Genomic DNA, 21,429 nt, shown 5'->3' with positions numbered 1-21,429 from the left:
ACAAAACCCATATATCTCTGACATGGGTTGCCAAATACAGCTGTCCAGCTAAAATCCCCCTCTCTCCATCCCCCTTTCGCTCCATCCCCTTCCCTCCCTCCATCCCTCTCTCCCTCCATCCCCCTTTCTCCATCCCTCTCTCCCTCCCTTCAGCCCATCTAGCTTTTGCGTGCGAGCCAGTAAGTGGGACCTCTTAGGGGACAAAGAGTGACCTCAATTCGATCTGACGTCTCGCCTATCGATCTCCTTCGATGGCGGCCTGGGCTGCCGTATCCCCCGGAGACAGACAGCTTGGCCGTCCTTGTAATGGCTGACGTTCACGTTTAAAAACCTCTGGCCTGTTTATCAAGCACAACCCCCCATCTCCCTCAACCATCCCCCTCTCCGAAATATAAATTACACAGGCTCAATCAGAATACACCCCCCACCCAATCCCCCAACCCTGTTTTACAGGTTTTCCTCATACGCATTGCTCATCTGCGGAACCATTTGCAAAATGTGAAGTGTTTGTCATAACAGATTGAGGAGGTGTCTGGGTTAAATGCATGTGACTGGTGCCTGTGTGTGTCATCTCCAGAGGCACCTGCGTGTTTTAGGGGGTGATGGGACCTGGAACAATTACTGTCAGGCTACGGGTGACGTATCGGCAGAGTTCATGTATATATCATCCCAACCTCTGACTTGAGCCTTGATTGGTGAGAACTAACCTCCTCTTACATGCATGCAGGTCTTTTGAAATGCTGTTCAAATATTGGTTTATTCAATGAAATACTTCTATGTTCACACATGGGGAAGTACTATACAACCTTGAATTTGGTGTTTGACTCCACCTACAGATTCATATGTCTATGTAGTCATGTTTTGATGGTATGTGTAGGTGGAAATGTTTGCCGTAAAAAGGCAGGTGTGCAAAACGGAAGGTTAGAGTAATTATTCTCAAGCCATTCAAAGCAGCCATGTCAGGGTTTGATTTACCCTTACCCCCAGTAGTGCACACACACACAGATACTCACACACACACCTTTGGGCCACATGTGTTTTTTATATTCATACCAAGGGAGGGAAAAAAAGTGTGCCTTCAAAATGGGGGTTGAGGGGTCATGGTGTTTGGCCAGGAGTGACAGCTCTGAAATGAAGGCATAAGTCACTCTCCTACTCACCATACGCACCATTCTGGGATAGGGGGAGAGGGGAGGGGAACAGAACAAGGCTATGAAGGGTAGGGGACTGGGGAGGGAGAAGGCTTTAAGGCAGTTGGTGGGAGGGAGGTGGGGTGTAAAGGGCACAAGGTTACAGTGTGGGGTAGTGGTGTGTGATGGGAGGAGGGGGGAATGACTGAATATAAAGCATGTCTTTAGGGAGACGGAGGACTTGTGAGCTCTTCTCTCTTACCTTTATCAGGCTGCCACAGAGCTGCCAATCTGAGTGAAGGACCACAGATGTTGTTTACACATACAGTACCCACCCACCAAGCCTCTCTCACACACACACACACACACACACACACACACACACACACACACACACACCTTGAACTGAAGGGTCGAAGACCATGTGTGCACTTTCTCTTGATTCTCTCTCTCTCTTTTTCTCTCTATTTTTCTCCCTGACTCAAACACACACATACATCATTAAGTGAGAGGTCAGAGTGTTTGTTTACACTATCTCTCTCTCTCACACTAACAGCAGGGGAGTATCAACATTTGGGCTGCACCCTGCCGTGAGAGTTGGTTGAGTCCCCCCACTTTGTCTCTCACTGATTAGTTTAGAGCATTGATTTGTTTCATGCCTCTGTACCCCATCATATCCAAACAGCTTGAGATAAACACACTGTCCACACTGAGTGACTACTACTCATGGCCAATGGACTGTACTACATGGAATTATCCATATGACTTGAGCCACCTGTCATAAGCTCCGTCTAAAATGGCCACTTGAATTCACATCGACTTGGTGAATCACCTGATTTCAGCCTGTTCTTTGGTAAGAGAATTTAGTTGTATTATGTTGTAGTCATAATGACAGAATATGCCATGGTGTTTGAAGTGAATAAACCTTTGATAGTGTAGTTAAACATCTAAAATGTTAGTCATAGTTATGACAGGTTATGACATCTGTAAGTCATGTGTTAACAGCATTAGGCAATACATTCATGGAGTAGGATGTTAGCTGGTTCGGATCATAGCAACACAAGATGGAGAAATAACTGTGAACAACACATTTTTATTTCAATTAATGGATCCATTTTTCCCAAACAAAAATAGAGAAAAAAAAAACATACTCTTATAGAAATATTCTGTGAACAAATTTATCAACAGACAGTCCTGCTCCCCCAAGGTCCCAATGGCTTTCAAATCCCAATAATTGTTGCTGATACCCCAGTGCCACGTTAAAAAACAGACTGGTCGTCCAACAATCAATGTTGCCTTACAGCCCGTCATCAATTGATGGTAACAAAAACACAATAATATCTATGCTATATCACAGTAATGACCATTGTAACTTTAATTGAGGTTTGGAGGTTAGTAATACAATTTCCTAGTATGCTGCTTGAATGACAATTGAATTGAGGTTGCCTCATATGGAGGATATATTGCCTGTCATAACAGGTAACTTCAGATTATGGCACAGTCATAAAATAAATGCTCAGTGACAAAATCTTGTTCTAAGGCAAGTACAACTATAGTTTTCAAATGCTTATTGGTTCAGGCTCCATAACAATTTTCATTTTTTTTTGTGATTGTGACATGAAACTAACAGGGATTAACTGGCATGTGTTATGTCATTCCTTTGACAGCATTATATAGATGTTATGAAGGGATACTTGTATGATATTCTGCTTTGAAACAGTGGCGGAAGTACACTGACCATTACCAGTTAGTGGCACTGTAGTTTTGACCTCAAAATGGCGGCTGAGGAAAAATCTACCAGTGCTGTGTTTATGATGGCAGTGGGTCAAGTGTGGGTTCTGGATAGTTTCACATTGCAAGTGCCTATTTTGTATATATATATTTGTTTTGCAACTTCCCGCACCCTCTGACGTCTAAATACAAGTAAAAGGTCAAATTATAGACAAACCAAAAGGTGTTTTTGTCACCACTACCACAAAGATAATCCAAACAATTAATATCCATGTTCCACTTTGGTACAGGCTGTTGATAGGTATTTTGCCCTGGGTGAGAAGTGATTCTCTGTTTCCTACTGATAGTGGCATGTCTGTCCTGTCTGTCCTGTCTGTCCTGTCTGTCCTGTCTGTCCTGTCTCCCCAACCTGAACCTGAGCTAGTCCCAACATACCCCTTAATGTGGATGTCTATGAGTCAATGACATACATATGGACACAATCATGAATTTCTCTCATTATAAACAGTGCTAATACACACACACACACACACACACACACACACACACGATAAATGTCTTCTGAAAATTCCAAGGAAATTTGGCATTTGTTTTTTAATGGCTTCGGGTTAATTAAAAAATTATTGGTTGATGGAAGAACCTTTGGCCTGGCTCTCTCGGTCAAGCAGTTATATCGGCAAAGGCCTTTGCTCTAAATCGCCAGACAGTGGAGATTCTTGGACACGTCTCCTTTAGATGCACAGTGCCGACAATAGAGTGACTGCGTCGCCAGTAGCCAACACCGCGTCGAGTCCGAGACTGACAAAGTCGTCTTTACCGGCATAAGTCCGACAGAGCTGCAGGAGAACGACGCAAAAACCCTTCTGGCAGCCGGCCCGTCTAGTGTCCCCTCTCAAATGTGGCAATGGCGAAGTAGGAGGGGCCATGGCAGCCTCCTTGTCTCTCTATTGGCCGTGGTCCCCTGGAGAAGAGGCATGTGAATGGCTGGATTGGTGAATGGGGATGTGGTGAGGTGGTCAGTCTGCTTTTTGGCAGAACGGTGGTGGTCTTCCAGGGGATGGAAGGAGGAGATAAACGGAGGGAGGGATTGAGGGATGGTCGATGAAGGATGGATGAAGAGCTGAATACGCGATGACTCATCCTCCTCAGGGCCCGTTTTCATTGTAGTGGAGGGAGATGGGGCGGTCGCGCTGCACGGGCATGTAGGGCCAGTTGTAGCTGGAGCCAGAGAGGAGCATGTCGCGCAGCAGCGTCTCGATGGGCGTCTTACCCACCAGGCGCACGAAGAAGAGCTGCTCGATGACGGGCGAGGAGACGATGCGGAGGGAGGGCAGCCGCAGGAGCAGGCGGCCGAAGCGGTTGGGCTGGCTGGGGTACTGGTTCCTCACATACTCCTCCAGGGCACACTGGGACTTCTCCTGGATGCTCTCCACGTGGGCCACATCCGACAGGCCCATGGCATCTGAGAAACGGATAGGAAGGTTAGGTGTTGATGAGTTTCTGGTTCATTATGGTTCTAATGAGTCGACCTCACACTGACATGCAATGTGAAATTGTGTCCAGCTACGTACATACATTAGAGCTGAAATGTCTGCATCCCTAAGTAAATATGTCATCTATGTGGTGGAATACAATTCCCTTTGCCTTCAGTTGTGGGTCGAGGTTTTGTCCCTGCTCTCACACCTCCCCTAGCACCAGTCCCTGGTGTGAGTCTCACATCACACAGCGAGCGTGTCGACTGTGTGAGATACTTTTCACATCCTTCGAGCTCCGTGGTTATGGGGTCAGAGATGGGTGAACTCAAAACAAAGTCCCATTTAGTGTACTGCATGGTGCTGTCCTGTACTGTACGGTACTGTAGTGCTCAGTACTACTGTGCCAGTGTTTCTGTGCCCAGTATGAACCTTGTTTAAAGGCTGCATCGAACAGCGAGGGTCATTTTCTCCCAAGTGCTTTACTCTAGTGTGCAGCAGAAGCACTGGGCCAGGATCTTTTACCCACCACCCAGCACGATAGTCCCTTTATTACAGTACCCTTTAATCGCCCCCCTGCGCAAACTTGGTCCAGCTGAGCTTCAGTTCCGTGTAACAAAAGATTCATGTGCCTCATAATTTTGCCCCCCCCCCCAGGGGGGGTATAACTGCAAATTCTGCCACATTTCCCACTTTGAGGGCAGACATTAAGTTTTTAAGCTATCCATCATTTTAGGGTCCGTGTGAGGCATCAGTGGCTGAGAAAGCTAGTTCTGTCTGTGTGATTGAGCTCGCGCGTGCTACCACGACCCCTCCACAGGCATCCTTTACAGGCACCTCCTCCCTTTGTCTGGCTCCCTGGGCACACACAGCCACACTCTGGGGATGAGGATGGTGGCGGTGGTAAGATGGCCGCTCTTTGATTTGGGGTGATGGGACTGGGATATAGGGTGGAATGTCTGAGGGCGGAGGTGAGGGGGGGGTTATTGAGATTTTGTCTGTCCTTGTTAGCTCATGCAGGCAGGTCTCGATGGGGGCCTGGTCTACGAATGGTCTGTCTATCTCATTGTGTGTACATGCATGTGTGTGTGTGTGTGTGTGTGTGTGTGTGTGTGTACATGCGTGTGTGTGTGTGTGTGTGTGTGTGTGTGTGTGTGTGTGTGTGTGTGTGTGTGTGTGTGTGTGTGTGTGTGTGTGTGTGTGTGTGTGTGTGTGTGTGTGTGTGTGTGTGTGTGTACATGCGTGTGTGTGTGTGTGTGTGTGTGTGTGTGTGTGTGTGTGTGTGTGTGTGTGTGTGTGTGTGTGTGTGTGTGTGTGTGTGTGTGTGTGTCTCATTGTGTGTACATGCATGTGTGTTGGCTGGAGCTGTGGGACGGATCACATGGATGCTCAGGGCTACAGGGGTTGTGTAGGTCAGGGCCTGGGCTGTGGCGAATCCCCCTTGTCGCTGCAACCCACCATGAATAATTCAAGCACGGTGGAGGCAGGGGTGAGAGGGCTGGGGTTTGGAGAGGAGGAAAGGGGAGGGGCTGCCTGACTGCTTTCAATAATAGATGGAAGCGTGAAGGAGAAGAGGGTGATGAAATAAATGAGAAGAGCGAAGGGGTTCTTCAGCCATCCAAATGGAAGAGTGCGAGCCAGAACTTGGTATATGCAACGTGATTCTGGCTAGCTGTGCGATGGAGACGAGGAAAAGGGCGATCGACAGGAAACAAAAAGCAAGAGCTCAGAGTTGGGTTCTCTCACACTCATACCCCCTGGGTCATAAACAATGAGTCCTCCACACATCCCAATCCCAGATCTGACAGCATTCTGGGTGGCGTAGAATAACCAAAATGATGTACTCCTGCCTCATACAGTGGCAAAAGTGGTGTATCAAAGCAATAAGCAAAGTATTGTTTTTATATTGCTATTTCACCAATATTTACGCTTCTTTAGCTCATATAAGTAGTCCATCCATGATAATATTGATATGGTATCCATACATTATTGATACATTGTTTACAAAGATATTGTTAACCACTTAACCACAAACTATCCTACAGGTGGACATAAACAAAGACATATAGAAACAGAAACCACTAAAGTCAACGCCACTCACCGGAGGTGAAGAGTACGATGGATTTAATGCAGGAGTACTCAGCCGTGTCCACCTGCAGAACCTTCAGTTTTTCCACCTGCTCCTGGAACACCCGGATGTGGTCCATGAACGCCACCACGCGCTCCGCAGACATGGGCGATGCGTGCAGACCGGCCGCCGCCAACAGGGGCGCCACGTGCAGCGGCATGGAGCACTGGGCCGCGTTCAGCACAAACAGCTCACTCCATGACATGCGCAGGAGCGCCACCTAGGGCACGGGAGGAATGATGGCAGAATTGGTTAGTTCAGAGTGGACGAGGGTGGTTCTGGGAAACAAGGATAATAGTGTTTATCTTCCTTATGCAAATGATTGAGTATTGCAAATGTTAGTGATATGCTCAAACTTTTAAAGGCTGCTGACCCCACAATTGAACCTTTACATGACATACCAATATACATATATTTTTTCTGGGCAATATCTGTGTTGAGCATCTACAGCTCATCCATAAGGGACTACCCAAATAAAGTGACCACACCACATCTCTAAGCATTCATCATTTCTATTTTCTAGTCAGAAATAACAAAAAAGATCTAGTCAAGCATAAAAAAAAGATCTAGTCAGGCAGAGTTTCTAGTCAGGAATCTGGGTGGTCGTCCTCACCTGGTCCATGAGCTGCAGGTCAGGGAAGAAGGGGATGTTCTTGGCCCACTCCACAGCGCTGAAGAGCAGCCGTGCGGCCAGCTCGCAGATGTTCTCGATGCCCATCAGGTTGTTTCCCTGCATGCACTGGGACCCGTAGCGGGACGTGGGATAAGGCTCGGCGCGCAGCAGCAAAGAGATGAATCCTGATAGGTAGGGCTGCCCGTTGTAAGGGTCGCTGCCATTGGTCAGGTACTGACCCGGGCTAGACTGGGAGTTGGACATGCGGCCTCTCTGGACAGCTGAGGGAGAGAGAAAGAAAGGGTTAAGAAAATGAGGAGATAAAGCATTTGAATTTTATGAGCAAAATACATTTTCCCTCTTGACATTTCATAAGCAAATACTCAAGTGCTAGAAGCTAATTGTTTGGCATGGGGCTAACTTGGTTATACTACTGCATCTTTCATTCATTCATGTGGCTGTACTCTATCCATCTATCCTAAGAGGCTTTATTTCAATCCAGGCTGGCACAGTTACAGTAACATTTAGGACCTGAAGCTTCTCTGCATTCACATCGTCATGCCTGCGTCCAACACTAACTGCCTTGATTTAGTAGGCTGCAATTACCACTTTACCACTGTGTCATAAAGCAGTATCTAGAGGCACTCAGACGAGTCTACTCTTTCTCAATGGGAATATATAGGGCCAAATCACACTGGGGCTAGCAGCTAAAAGCCATGTCTGGGGAGAGGAGGAAGGTGGGTGGAGGTTGGAGGTGGGGGGTGCAAAGTGTGGAGAAACGGGGGGAAATTTCTGCGGCTCTAAATGTGTCGGCACTCTGTCTCCTGACCGGCAGACACCGGTGCTGTGCATCAGTGAGTAATGGCAACCAGCAGCCAGTAAAGACACTACGGTTCTTCACACCTCTGCGCCCCCCACTGCCAAATGGCTCAGCCGAAGGGGAAGGGGGCACGCAGAGGCTAAGCACACATCCCCACCCCCGCTGAGCTAAGAAGCGGCGGCTCAAAGCCCATTTGGAAAACACCTGTTCAGTCATCCCCGCTGTCTGACTAATAACTCCCTCTACAGTTACAGAACAAGGGAGAGAGAGAGTACACGGGAGGGAGTACGCGGGAGGGAGGGATGGAGGGAGAGAGAGAGTACGCGGGAGGGAGGGAAGGAGGGAGGGAGGGAGAGAGGGAGGGAGGAGGGAGAGAGTACGCGGGAGGGAGGGAGGGAGGGGGAGGGAGGGAGGGAGGGAGGGAGGGAGGGAGGGTACGCGGGAGGGAGGGAGGACAGGCTAGGGTTTGGAAAATACTTTGAAACTCAGCATCACCTGTCCTTCGACACAACAGCTGTGAAAATTGAATACACTACAGTGTACCAAAGAGTACAGGTCAAATCACTCAAGAACATAGTAAGTCAATAGATATGTCCATCGAATTTCAAGACTGTTGAATGATTAGAAAAACATTTGAGTTTGTGACCAAAAAATACTGGTCTCCCTTGAGCACAAGCAACTCCTGTCCCAGGGAAAGAATGTTGCCTCAACGACAATGTAGCGTACTGAGACAGCATTGCACAATGGGCCGTACCCTGTCACTCACAAAAAACAACTCCTGGTTGTACCCAAACCTGAACTTTTTCTAGCGCATGGTTGCCCTTCATTAGAGGTTAGTATGTTATAACTATCTGAATTAAAATAATAATAATTAATGCATCATAATGATTAATGACGTAATGCACCAGATGCCAAATCCACCCCATCCACTTGTCTTCTGAAAAGCCTCTTTGAGGAGGTTGTGGGTGAGTGCATGAGTGCTTGAGTCGAAATGACGCTTGAAAAGCATCTCTATGTGAATGAGCAAGGGAAATGAATGAGACAGGGAGAGAAGGGCATAGACAGGATAAAAGGGAGAGGGAGAAAGATAGTGAGTGGCATGGGATGAGAGAGAGTGAAAGTGAGGATGTAGAGACAGATTTGAATGCCTGCCATAATCGATTTCCCGATTTCTAATTGGTCAGCAGTGGCTTAGTGTGATTGGAAAGACCAAATCCTGATCTATTGACAGTAGAGGTACTGGCAAACAGTGGGACCAAACAACTAAAGAGCCTAAAACCCCAAACAGAAAGACCACGGCACTACATATAACCTCCTCTCCCCTGTAACTATTCCCCAACGGATAAAATATGGATCATAAATAAGGCAGAGGGGAGAAAAGGGCACTAAACAGGTATCACGGGCGATTTCAGCCATGACTTTTAAAAAACACCACCACAGCGAGTCACAGAGAGTGTGTGGCCGTGGAGTTAAGCATGTCTCATCCCACCAAGGCTGTCCTTATTTGGCCTTTAGTCACTGTGCTAGAAGTACAAGACAGTTGAGCAAACTATTGTAGATAAATACAATGAAGGACTATCTGCTCCTGTAAAAGGTCATAGTCAGGGGCTATGTACTAGAAGCATGACAGATTTGGCACAGCCTCACTGTCAACGGCGATAAGTAGTATAATGGTTTTCGTGTAGTCCCTTAAAAGTCTGCTAACAAAAAACACAAGATACTGTAACATTAAAACACAGATACACAAAAAAAATGGCTTATTTTGGACAGTAAAGCAGTGTGTATTGTGTAAGCCCGCTCAGAGAGGAGTGTGTGATGTGACATTCATGTGTTATTCCTGTGCTTCTGACAGACTCCTTTAGCTTGGGTTGAACTCTGAACTCTGGGGTCACTGCTCTCACTCTGCATGCAAGGGTTACAGTGAAGCACCAATCCCCCGGCAAAAAGTCACAGCCAAGGCTGTGAGAAAGAGAGGAAGAAAGGGAGAGAGGAAAGGAGAGAAAAAAAGAGGTTGCGAATGAAGATGAAGGTGAGTATAAGAGTAGAGAATTGAGAAATAGAGGGATGAAGTGAAATAAACCAGTGGTTCCCAAACTGTGGGGCACGCCCCCAAAGGGCCCCCCCCACAAAAAATAAATAAATAAAGGATCTCAGCCTGGCTTTAAACGTACTCTTGAAAGTTGTAATAGTAGAATGCACAAGGTGCAATCCCCGAAATTGGGGAGTGCATCATCAGTTCCTCTTGTCATGTTAGTCACTGCATACCTTAGAGACCTAGAAATATCACATGAATACACATTAGACATGAGAAAATGCGTAGAATTGCAGGAAAGAAGCTTTAAACCTGTAAAATTCTCTCCACCAACAAGAGGGCTGTGAACAGTGTGTGCCATGAACAGTGCTTGTGCCCATAGAAATAGACGTGGTGTGTGGCAGCGGGATTTTCCTCAATGCTGGAGGGGGATCCCTGAAAGAGGCAATGAGATCAAGGAAGAGGGAGGGAGGGAGACAGAGTTAAGTATGACATTGTATGGAAAGGGAGAGGGAACGGGCAAAGAGACAGGGAAAAAGAGAGACACAGACAGACGGAGATGGAGAAAGCTCCCGGTGAGGATGCTCAGACGCGTTAGCTGCAAACGTAGGCCCTTTAATATCCACCCAGTCACGTTGGCGCTGCTTTGATGAAGCAGATATGAATTAATAACAGAAATGCACCCTGCACGGAGGAGTGCTCAGGCTTTCTATCCATCTCTCTACTCACTCATATCCATTTCTACAATGGAAAGAGATCACACAACAAGCTATGCTATACAAGCGATTCAATCATTTTCATTACATTGAGTTAAAAACTCCATGGCTGCATCTCAAGAAAATTGGTGTAAAGTGGCCTGGAATCAAAAACAACACGATACTTCAAAATGTAACAATGAATATGGATGACGCTGGACTTACTGTAGATGCTAGCCTTTCATATTGTGGCAATAGGCTAACCTGGCTATTGTACAGACAACAGAGAAAATGAGAGACTCAACAGAGAAATATGACAATATGACACGCAATGTATCGTGAACTGGAGTCTATTCACCTTGAGGTGTCAAAGGAAGCCCATCTCTGCAGAGTGAGCTCTATTCCTCCACTCACATCCGTCCTCCTCTAAAATATTCAATGCTAGCCTTGGGGATATCAGAACGGGAAACGACTCGTGCCTCAGCTCTATGGTCTCTTTGTGGCCTATCACTTCAATGGAGGCTGCTTTCTGACAGTGAATAATGGCAAGGCCTCTGTCAATATGGAAGCCATGGTGCTGGAACCTTACAGCCAGCTTGGACTTAAAGAGACCTATTCTAACATGTCAATAAACTATGACAGTATTGTAATAGGGGAATGTTTTGGCAGGCCAGAGTTTAGGGGTCAAACTAGTCTCGGTTTGTGATTGCCTGCTCATACAAACTGGACAACGTGTATGGATTAGTCAATAAAGGCAGTCAGTTAGCGAGCCCTGGTACTTTCTCAATAGAGTCAACCTCACATTTGGACCTTGAACATCGCCATTATTAATGTTTAGTTTCTGGTTCCTGTTGACCTACAGTATATTCGTCTCTGTGTTTGGTCGGTGTGAACCAAGGGTCACCAGCTGTAGCAGCGAGTCTCGTCAAGAGTGATGTGTTTCATAATCCTATGTATGAGTAACTGAATATCAATATACAGGTCATTCCCTGTGTTATTTACCATTGAAGGACACACACACTAGGAGTCATAATGAAGATAATCTGTCTTTGAATGTTCTGTCTATGAACAGTCGTAACTATGTACTTACGATGAACAATTTAGAGCAGGGTTCTCCAACAGGTTGATAGCAAGCTACCAGTAGCTCGCAGCCCACCTATGAGTAACTCGCCAAACAATTCTGAAAGTACGTGCAATTTTCATGTATTCCACGGCAAACTGTCATAAACAAATCTCAGAAGTATCAGACACCACAAGCTCCCAGCTACTATTTATTGATATTATCCCACCCCTAGTTAGCCACTATTGGCTTAAAAAGCCAAACCTAACACCATCTGCCAATAAATGTTTGTCACTCCATGTGTAGCCAGTTGATGTGATAACTGTCTTGTGGGTTGACAGAAATACTTTCTCCCAATCCTTCTCAATTAAATTTTAACTGCAAAGTAGGCATACCTGGCAGAAGTATATCATGAGTAAGTATATCATTTGTATCTATTATTTGAAAACTTTGCCATGACATGAGCATTAGTAGTACAGAACCATTACTAGACCAGCACATTAGATGACACAATCCTCACTTGCTAGACGTGCAATTAAAAGGCCAGATGCACAACTAAAGGGGAATAACACACAAACATAATAATTTTCTAGTTTTATTTCCAGACCTACAAAAAGAGTCTTCTGATTTAATTTGAGCTTTGACATGGACTCAGACCATCCAATTCTGTTGTTTCTCTATACAATTTTGAGAGTGAAAAAAATCTGAAAATCTAAAACCAGGAAAAATAAAACTAAGAAAAAAACATCAGTTGGGAAAATCAAAAAATAAATCATCTAAAATCATTTTTTTTATATATAGGACCCCGCTTGTTTATTAACCATTATTTTAGCAGGTATATTGACAGAAAACATAGCTAGAAAAAATGAGTAGCTCGCGACCCGTTTCATTTTTTAAAAGTAGCTCCCATACGAGAAGTAGCTCCCATACTAGTGGACAGTGTGCCTGTCCATGCCAATCTCTGTGACCATGTCACTATGTGCGGTAGCTGGTAGGGAATGTATTGTATGCATGAGAAGGCTGCTAGTTGTGAATGTAAAATTGTCAATGTGTCAAGTATACAGTGTGTTCTTCGAACGTGTGAATTTGACAAACATCACAGTCTATATTGGTCTTTTTTGGTCTCACTAAGGTCAGAGGAGCACATACGGAACATTCCGACAGCAGAACATGATATGCACTTCACTCCCAACTAGCCCAAGGAACTGTCAGCCAGTTGCACAGGTTCACTGTCTCTCTCTTCCTCACTCCCTCCTCATCCCTTAAACCAGTGTTCTACTCTAAGCAGGAATGTCATTGAGAAACATGTAGAGTAGAGATGCCAGAGGTGCCAAACAGGTAGAGCAGTGAAGAGGTAAACATGACCTTTTACATGACTGTTTAGTATAAATCAACCTTTAACACGAGATATTCGATATCTATGTGGGCTGAAATAGAGTGACCTCTCAGTCAAGTTACACACGAAGGGTCACCCTAAAGATCAACTGAACTATCCAAATAACACTCCTGAATTAGCCAGCGAATGTGACACTGATCTTAAATAATGAAGATGTGTGTGCAGTACATTTTGTAGCAAGTTACAGCATAGATAGGATCAATTACTTTTTTTTTTGTACCTTACTAAAACGTTGCCATGTTTTACAGAATTTCGCCACTAGGGAGTGGTGCATTTTTGGAGAGGGAGGGGAGATGAGGGGCAGCGACTTGGTCGACAAGAAAGGCCCGCCTAACCACAAACATAACCTGTCAGGTTTGTTTTTATATGCTTTGTTGCTGATATTCTGCTATATTTGTTTATTTTCACTGGCAGAGACCATCAATACGTTACTTTTACACATGTTACCAACAGTAGAAGGGCGTGGGTAGAATCACTAGGGAAGCCAGGAAAAATGCCATATTACAACCTACTGTATGTGTTGTGATAATTACATGGTTTGCTCTATAACCTGTTAGTTCATATGCCTTGACACCGTGATATATAGGCCTAAAGGCAGAGACGATAAGAAGACACAGTGGTAGAATAAATTCAACCACACCTTTGTTTCATCACAAAACCAGAGAGCAACTTCTGTCCGGTGAAGTCCACAAAGCATTTAGCCTGTAACAAACAGCTACATGACCTAAAGCATGGTCAAGCAGGGTAATGTTTCTGACATTTTTGGACCTTTTAAACAACTATTGACTTAGAACCATGGAGAGTTACCGCAAGTCGAAAAGGAAACAGGAGCTGCCTCCACTATTCCAGCACCATTTCAACATTTCAACCTCATCAAATCGCCTATGTTTTGTCTAATACAGTGACAACTAAAAGATACCAAAAACTATTTAGTCCAATCATCAAGCTAAATATGATGTGGCTGTCCATGGTTGATTTCTGTGTGTGCGTGTGCGTGTGTGTGTGTGCGTAAGTAGAAAAAACATGTTGATTCACCCTACTTGTTGAGAAAGGCCAATGCCATCCTCCTCTCTTTCATGTTGACGAAGCAGTCTTTCACTCTGTCATACAGTACATGCTTTTATTTATTGTTGTCCTAGGCTACCTGGCTAAAATGTTTGCTCACTAATCTAACTTCCTTTCATGGGCAACATTAGCTCGTTACATTAGCCTTCTAAAACTTGCTACATACTGAACTTCCATCCTCTCAGGCCAGTGGCACAACAATGTATGAATTAATGGTTGGATCAGAATCGCCATTATAATTATTGCCAGTATGGAGAATTAAGTAAAACCACAAGTCCAAAGCCACCGGATGACAACAACACAACAACGCAACAATTCAAGTTGTTTCTGTCAATGATGCATGCTCTCAATTCAATTTGATAGGAGTGACGCCAAATCCAAGCTGCTTACCCTTAACACTTTTGTACTTTTGGTGCACCAGGAACATTCACAGTTGAGCTCATTCAGTTTTGCTCAATGCTGATTGGCTATTATTTGATACTTTTTTATCAATAGAGGCCAAATGCTCGCTGTCTTCCCTTGCGTTCAATGCTACGAGAGGCAACAATGTCATACTCTTTTAACCAGACAGCATCAGATACATGGCCTACACATACAGAGACAGAGGGGCAGTTCATATAAGGTAATCAGTCAGTTGAAATAAATGAATTAGACCCTAATCTATGGATTTCAGCCTGGCTCCCCTGTCGGCCCACCCACAGGGGAGCCAGGCCCCGCCAATCAGACTCAGGTTTTCCCCACGAAAGGGCTTTATTACAGATAAAAATACTCCTCAGTTTCATCAGCTGTCCAGGTGGCTCGTCTCAGATGATCCCTTAGGTGAAGAAGCCAGATGTGGAGGTCCTGGGCTGGCGTGGTTACACTTGGTCTGCGGTTGTAAAGCAGGTTGGACGTAATGCCAAATTCTCTAAAATGACGTTGGAGGCGGCGTATGGTAGAGAAATTAATATTAAATTCTCTAACAACAGCTCTGATGGACATTCCTGTAGTCAGCATGCCAATTGCACACTCCTTCAAAACTTGCAATTGTGTTGTGTGACAAAAGGCACATTTTAGAGTGGCCTTTTAGTGTCCCCAGCACAAGGTGCACCTGTGTAATGATCATGCTGTTTAATCAGCTTCTTGATATGCCACACCTGTCAGGTGGATGGATTATCTTGGCAATGGGGGATTTGCTCATTAACATGGATGTAAACCAATTTTTGCCATTTTGTTTGAGAAATAAGCTTTTTGTGTGTATGGAATATTTCTGGGATATTTTATTCCAGCTCATGAAACACTTTACATGTTGCATTTATATTTTTGTTCAATATATATTTTTTTATTGGTCAATTTTTTGGGGCCGCCTATAGCTTCCCTTAGCAGCCATGAATTAACGTCACTGGTTACCAATCCATGTGCCGAAAATAGCATGATATTTAGCTGATTATTTTGTGCATGGCTTGCATAACACAAGTAGGCAATACCTTGTAGTGGTAATAACTATTACAATGTCAATTATTGATAGTTTCAACAATCAATTTGAGATGATTTCAAATCCATATTCAGGGCAGGAATGTACATTTGTGTATTTCCAAAATTCACACGGATTATAACTCAGAAAGCCCAATGGCCTTCTCTGTCAGCCGACCCAGGTGCATTATGTAGAAGAAACATGACTTATGTATGACCTCTGGGGAAGACGAAAAGTAGCTTTGGGTGTGTAGTCTTGCTGCTTTCTCGCTGCTACCAGTAAGCCTTTAATGTGATTGCAATGCTGCATTTAAATGTGTACAATTGGTGCTTTTATTATTAATTATCCCCACCATTAGGCTACCTCTGAACTTTTCAGGGAAAATAGTTAGCAGGACTTTATCTTAGGCCCTATTGCTGAGTTAGAAACATATATGTAGACTATTTCACACCAAATTATGTCTCTAATATTTTGTTAATAATAATCTGACTAAGAAGATAATTTGATTTTCCTAAAGAAAACCATTTAAAAAAAAAGTTTTATCTATTACCTCACAAAGGTTGCCGTTTAAAAGCATTGTTAACACTTGGTTGTAGTACAACACAACTCTGCATAGCATAGCATTTCAATTATAATTATTGTATTGAATGTCAATTAGAAAATTAGGCATATACAAAATAGTTATGCCTAGGCCTGCATTAACCACGTTATCATCTTCAATTTAAAACCAACACTTTTCATATTTTTTAAAGAAGTGCGATTTCAAAATGTTCCTCAAAGGCACTGACACTTACGAGGACATGTCTCTAGGCCTGTAATCCACGATGAGGATGAGTCTGTTTTGCGTATGACAGACCTGTATCAATTTAATCAACACTTGAAAGAATTGAGATTTTTGAATCGTGTTTTTGGTGAATATTATTCTAGACCATATAATAGTAACATAGCAAATCAAATCCCTTTTAAAATGTTATCTGCAGTAGTTAATATATAATGTAGCCAAATAATGGTCTGATAACATATTGAGCATGTTTATGTAGATGAAAGGTCAACAGACTGCACTGTGTCAGGAGATTTCCTCGGGTTCATTCAGTCAGAAAGGGGCATGGCTGACTAAATTTACCCTGCAGTGCTTTACATGAACTGTGTACAGTTTACACACTAGCACACTAACGATATCCCTTGAATGATAATATTAGGCGATAGGACGGGTATTTCCACCTAAAATGTACTGTATAGTTAGTTCATTTTGACAGAGGTTACTGTAATCAAGACCTCGTTTGTAATAGGCCTGCCTGCTTGATACACTCACACACTGGAAGTTAAACACAGCGTGCTTCCTGCACAGAGCGCACGTCTTCTGTTGACTACGGTTTGTGTCACCATTTGCACTGTTTATGGTCGTATCATAGGAACCTTTTGAGGTATCCACAACAGCTTGCGTGGCCAGGCTTAGCAAGAATTACAGTACATAATATAATTGTTTATAATTTGCGATACAAATCTATTACAATAAACTAACAAGGTTGACTCCAGAGTAGGCTACACTGCACAGCGATAAACATGTATTTATGATTAGAGAAATGTAGTATTGTTGGTGGGTAACGCATAAAACACAGAGTACAACGACGTCCAGCATGGAGACATGCATGTGCAAAGCTTTTATGAGGATTTCAAGTGTCTGGTTCGCGTGTTGTAATTAACACAACTCGTTTGATTGAACATGACGCAGCAAGGTCCAAGCTGACTGATTAAAAGTGAAACGCAGTGCTTTGCGAACACGTTGCCACTGTTCATCTTTCGCACTAATTGACCCGTTCATAATCATGCACAATACAATACATGTAGCGGGCCCTCTTGTAGCGGATAGGGTGTAGAGGAGCAAACACCAGAATTAATTGGGGAGACAAAGGGAGCCCTTTTCCGAGGGGAGAAAAATAATTGCATACTATGGACTGAATAGAAAATACAAGGGTAGGCGATCTGAAACAACAAACATTGCGTTACAGCAGACTACACATGCCTTTTATGAGAACTATGACTGATAGAAGCAGGAAATCTATAAGACACGGATATCCATCGTTAAAGCACTAACGTTATATGGTTTCAACTTTACGCACCAATATTCTTGACACCACCAAACGTCCGCCAAAAAAACAATTTGAATCTCAAATCCTGTCTTACCTTCTCTTCTCATGCCGACTTTGAGGCACTTCTTCAGTCGGCAGTACTGGCACTGGTTCCGATGATGTTGGTCGATGGGACAGTCACGGTTCCCCCGGCATGTGTAACTGAGGTTCCGTCGCACCGAACGTTTGAAGAAGCTTTTACAGCCCTCGCATGTGAATTGACCGTAATGCTTGCCACTGGACTTATCTCCGCACACCATGCAGTCCACGTTGGGAATCTTGTCCCCGGAAAGTGCATCGTTCCCCGGGGTGGAACCAGAGGGGGTTCCCGGTGTCCCGCCAGGCTCCTGACTGCAAATCTGGAGCTGGGACCCGGGATCCGCCGAAATGTTCTCTTGCCACTGGTTTACTACCATTGCCATGCTATCCTAAAACAATTTGGTTAGACAACAGATACGAGTCCAACTCCGTAGCGCGGGGAGGAGATAAGAATCCGTTCTGACGTCTTGGGAAAACAAGGCAGGGCGAAAAGGCGCTTCCCACTTCCTCCAAAAAGTATTTAATATATTATCAAATTGATTTTCTCTAGTTAATCAATTGTCCCTGTCGTAAACGTATCTTCTGTAAACTTCTATCAAAGTTTACGAAGACAGCACGCTATCAACATGACTATTGCGTAAGAATGGAGGCTACTGCCTGTGTTCTGCTCTGCGCAGAAATCCATAAACACGCTCTCTCAAAAACGTTGATTGTATTTGAAAAGTCGACTAACAATACAGCATGTACAGAATGGAGAAGTGGTCGTTAAAGTGTCATTTTCATGAATATCGACTGCCTAGAATCTTATTCTGCTTAATATTCGAACTGAACTAAATCAAAATATTCTCTCAATCACAAAAACACAATACTGACCACAGTTGTACGCAATTATGTGATCGAAGTTATCTAGTGAACTCATACGGACGTGCAATCCCAAAAGAAACGTTACTTTCGTTCCTCTAATGTTGTGCGCCACGATGAGGTCTGCATAGAAATTTCGATAAACCATGGATGGAGTGCTCTGTGGTAGATGCAGTATGTTCACAAGCAGATATATTTGCCAAACATGTACTTCACCCGTCGGCTGTCTGTCCCATCTCTGAGAATCATAGTTAGAATTTGGTGAAAGTGACACGAAACAGCCGTGCCCATATAAGGCCAAAACTACCATATAAGGCATGACCCCTCCCTCTCATCGAGAACGGTTATACGCATGTGCGGGCAGTTTCAATTGGCCAGAGGAGAATAAAACAATAAGGCACTCTCCAATTGGCGCAGCCGCCGATTAGCTATACAGTATGTTCTGGTTGATAGAGTGGCTGTGTTATTAATGTATAGCAGAGTGTAGCTGGATACACAAATCACTGTAGACATAGATCTTGATTTCTTTTAAATATAATAAAACAAAACTGTTAGGCCTCAGTCAAAGGGTAAAATGCCTTTATCAAAGTAATGGGCATTTATATGTCAAATACGTCCCCAAACATCAGTCTTTATAAACTTTTCCACTCTAATTTAGCTTTTATTTTCATTTTTTTATTTGATGGCTATTGAACCCAATCATACCCACTTTTTTAAAAAACGTTTTAATTACTTGTATATCATACTGATACCACAATGCACTCTTTCTGAATGTTTAATGTTATGCCCACGTGCTGAAAGCTATGCAGTTTTCACAGTAAGATTATCGATTGTGCTAAACCAAGTTGACAAACTTCTCACCAAGACAAACATATGGAGTGTTCATTTGGTCAGTTTGTTGTGCAGCTAAACTTGCCATCTGGATATCAATGCACAAAAGGCCATAGCAGTAATTAACGATGGCTACTGTGTTTTTCTCTAATGGGGGTTTCAAGCTGAAAACAGCAGGGACCTCATTATTTTTCCAGACAGGTCCTGATCTGTCATTTGAGGAGTAATAAGACCATTGTACATGACAGCAGCAGAATCCCATGTGAAGACTAGAAGCAAATTCAACTAAAATAGTACATGTTTTCAAACTTGCACTGTGCAGAATGTGATAACCTAGGCCTGGGTTATTGGATATTAATAGCAGTGTATGTAACAGCCATTTATTTGTTTGTGACTTGAACATAGCTTGAACATAGCTTACCTTCGATATTGACGAACTCAAATACAAATTCATATTTTCTAACTCCGGCCTGAAATGTCAGATGTTGATAACAGCATTTAAGCTTAGCAACTTTGACAACACCAACAATGTATGTTTTCTCGCAACAGATCTGTGAGTAGATTTATTCCCCAGGCGTGTCATAACATGCAGAGGGAAATACTCCCTAAATGTCCCCAACCTTTGTGCGCCAAAAGTTAGCTCTCATAAGGCCAATAAATTGTCACAAATGGAAATGCCATTAACCCGTTAAAACTATTCTGACTTGAACTCATTCACACAATTTTAAGCTGTACCATTTATAAGGCATTTTCTATTTAGCTTTTGTACAGTTGTACCAGAACAGACCGAACAGTGTGTCGTGAAGGCTTTGCGCTTTCAGAAATGCAAAGCTACACACATTTAGCTTTTATGATTTTTACTTTTTCAATGAGGATAACTCATCTTTAAAATATCTTAATTACAATGTCATTAGCGAACTTATTGCCGGTGCAGGTTGGTTTGAAAACCATGCGTAAAACCAAATATTCAGTAGGCCTAAAGTATAAACAGAGTACAACCTGGGTTAATCACATTCACAGAAATAAGCTACGGGAACGGAAAAACTTCATTAACGTTGAAGTGATTTACCCAAAGGAAAAAAGCGCGAAGAGGACGGGACCCCACTTAGCTTTTAGACAGGTTGAGTGCAGTGCTTCAAGTGCCCGGGGCGAAAACGTTGGCCTCGCGCTCGGCATAATTGTTGTCACATGTAACCTTACCTGTCTTCCAATTAGCCCCTTGACTCGCTATTAGAGCATTCCACTGGCTATAGGCTAGTGACCAAGGGCACTTTTTGGTTTGGGGGCCTAATAATTAGGGTGTAATTCTATACGTTGAAGGCTTATGAGGAAGGCTGGAGGAGTTTTCAAGTCAATTTAATTGAGCAAAGCGACATTTAATGAGGTTCAACCAAAATTGTTCATTTTTAATGCATACTATATGTACTCCTCCATTCTTCAACATAAGTAGATGGACCAATACTAGTTGTATATTATGTTTTCATTGACTTAAGTGAACTGTTGAGATTTGGAACTAGTGAAATTGGATCAGTTTCCATGGCAGATTAATTAGAATGCATAAAAACGATCCATCAAATTCTAATTGTATTTATTTGTCACATGGTTCGTATACAATAGGCATATACTAACAGTGAAACGCTTAATTATGAGTCATTTTCTATCAATGCAGAGTTATAGATATAAAATATAACATAAATGCTGACAGGAGTGGGAAAACATTACACAGTGAATATCGAATACCAATTAGTTAAAATAACATGGCTGTATACAGTACAATGAGTACCAGTACCAAGTCAAAGGTAATTGAGGTAACTATGGACATATAGGTAGGGATAAAGTGACTAGGCAACATGATATATAATTGATAGGAGCAGCAGCATATGTAGTGAGTGTGAAAGTGTATAGGCTGTGTGTGTGTGTGTGTGTGTGTGTGTGTGTGTGTGTGTGTGTATGGATGTGCATAACCAGTTCAGG

At 43.4% G+C, this 21,429-nt stretch overlaps 1 protein-coding gene across 1 annotated transcript; it reads right to left on the bottom strand.

Moving 5' to 3' along the window:
* Positions 1–2,207: 2,207 nt before the first annotated feature.
* LOC118367464 (nuclear receptor subfamily 2 group F member 5) lies at positions 2,208–18,876 on the bottom strand. Its single transcript, XM_035750969.2, has 4 exons — positions 17,780–18,876; positions 7,075–7,355; positions 6,435–6,681; positions 2,208–4,323 (listed from the first exon to the last, which is right to left on the bottom strand). Exons 1-4 carry the CDS (start codon positions 18,144–18,146, stop codon positions 4,007–4,009), a joined length of 1,212 nt encoding a protein of 403 aa, XP_035606862.1. The 5' UTR covers positions 18,147–18,876; the 3' UTR covers positions 2,208–4,006.
* Positions 18,877–21,429: the final 2,553 nt, after the last annotated feature.

Source organism: Oncorhynchus keta, chromosome 34, assembly GCF_023373465.1.
Source record: "Oncorhynchus keta strain PuntledgeMale-10-30-2019 chromosome 34, Oket_V2, whole genome shotgun sequence".
In the NCBI taxonomy this organism is placed as follows: Eukaryota; Metazoa; Chordata; class Actinopteri; order Salmoniformes; family Salmonidae; genus Oncorhynchus; species Oncorhynchus keta.
This window is presented reverse-complemented; position numbering and strand designations above follow the sequence as displayed.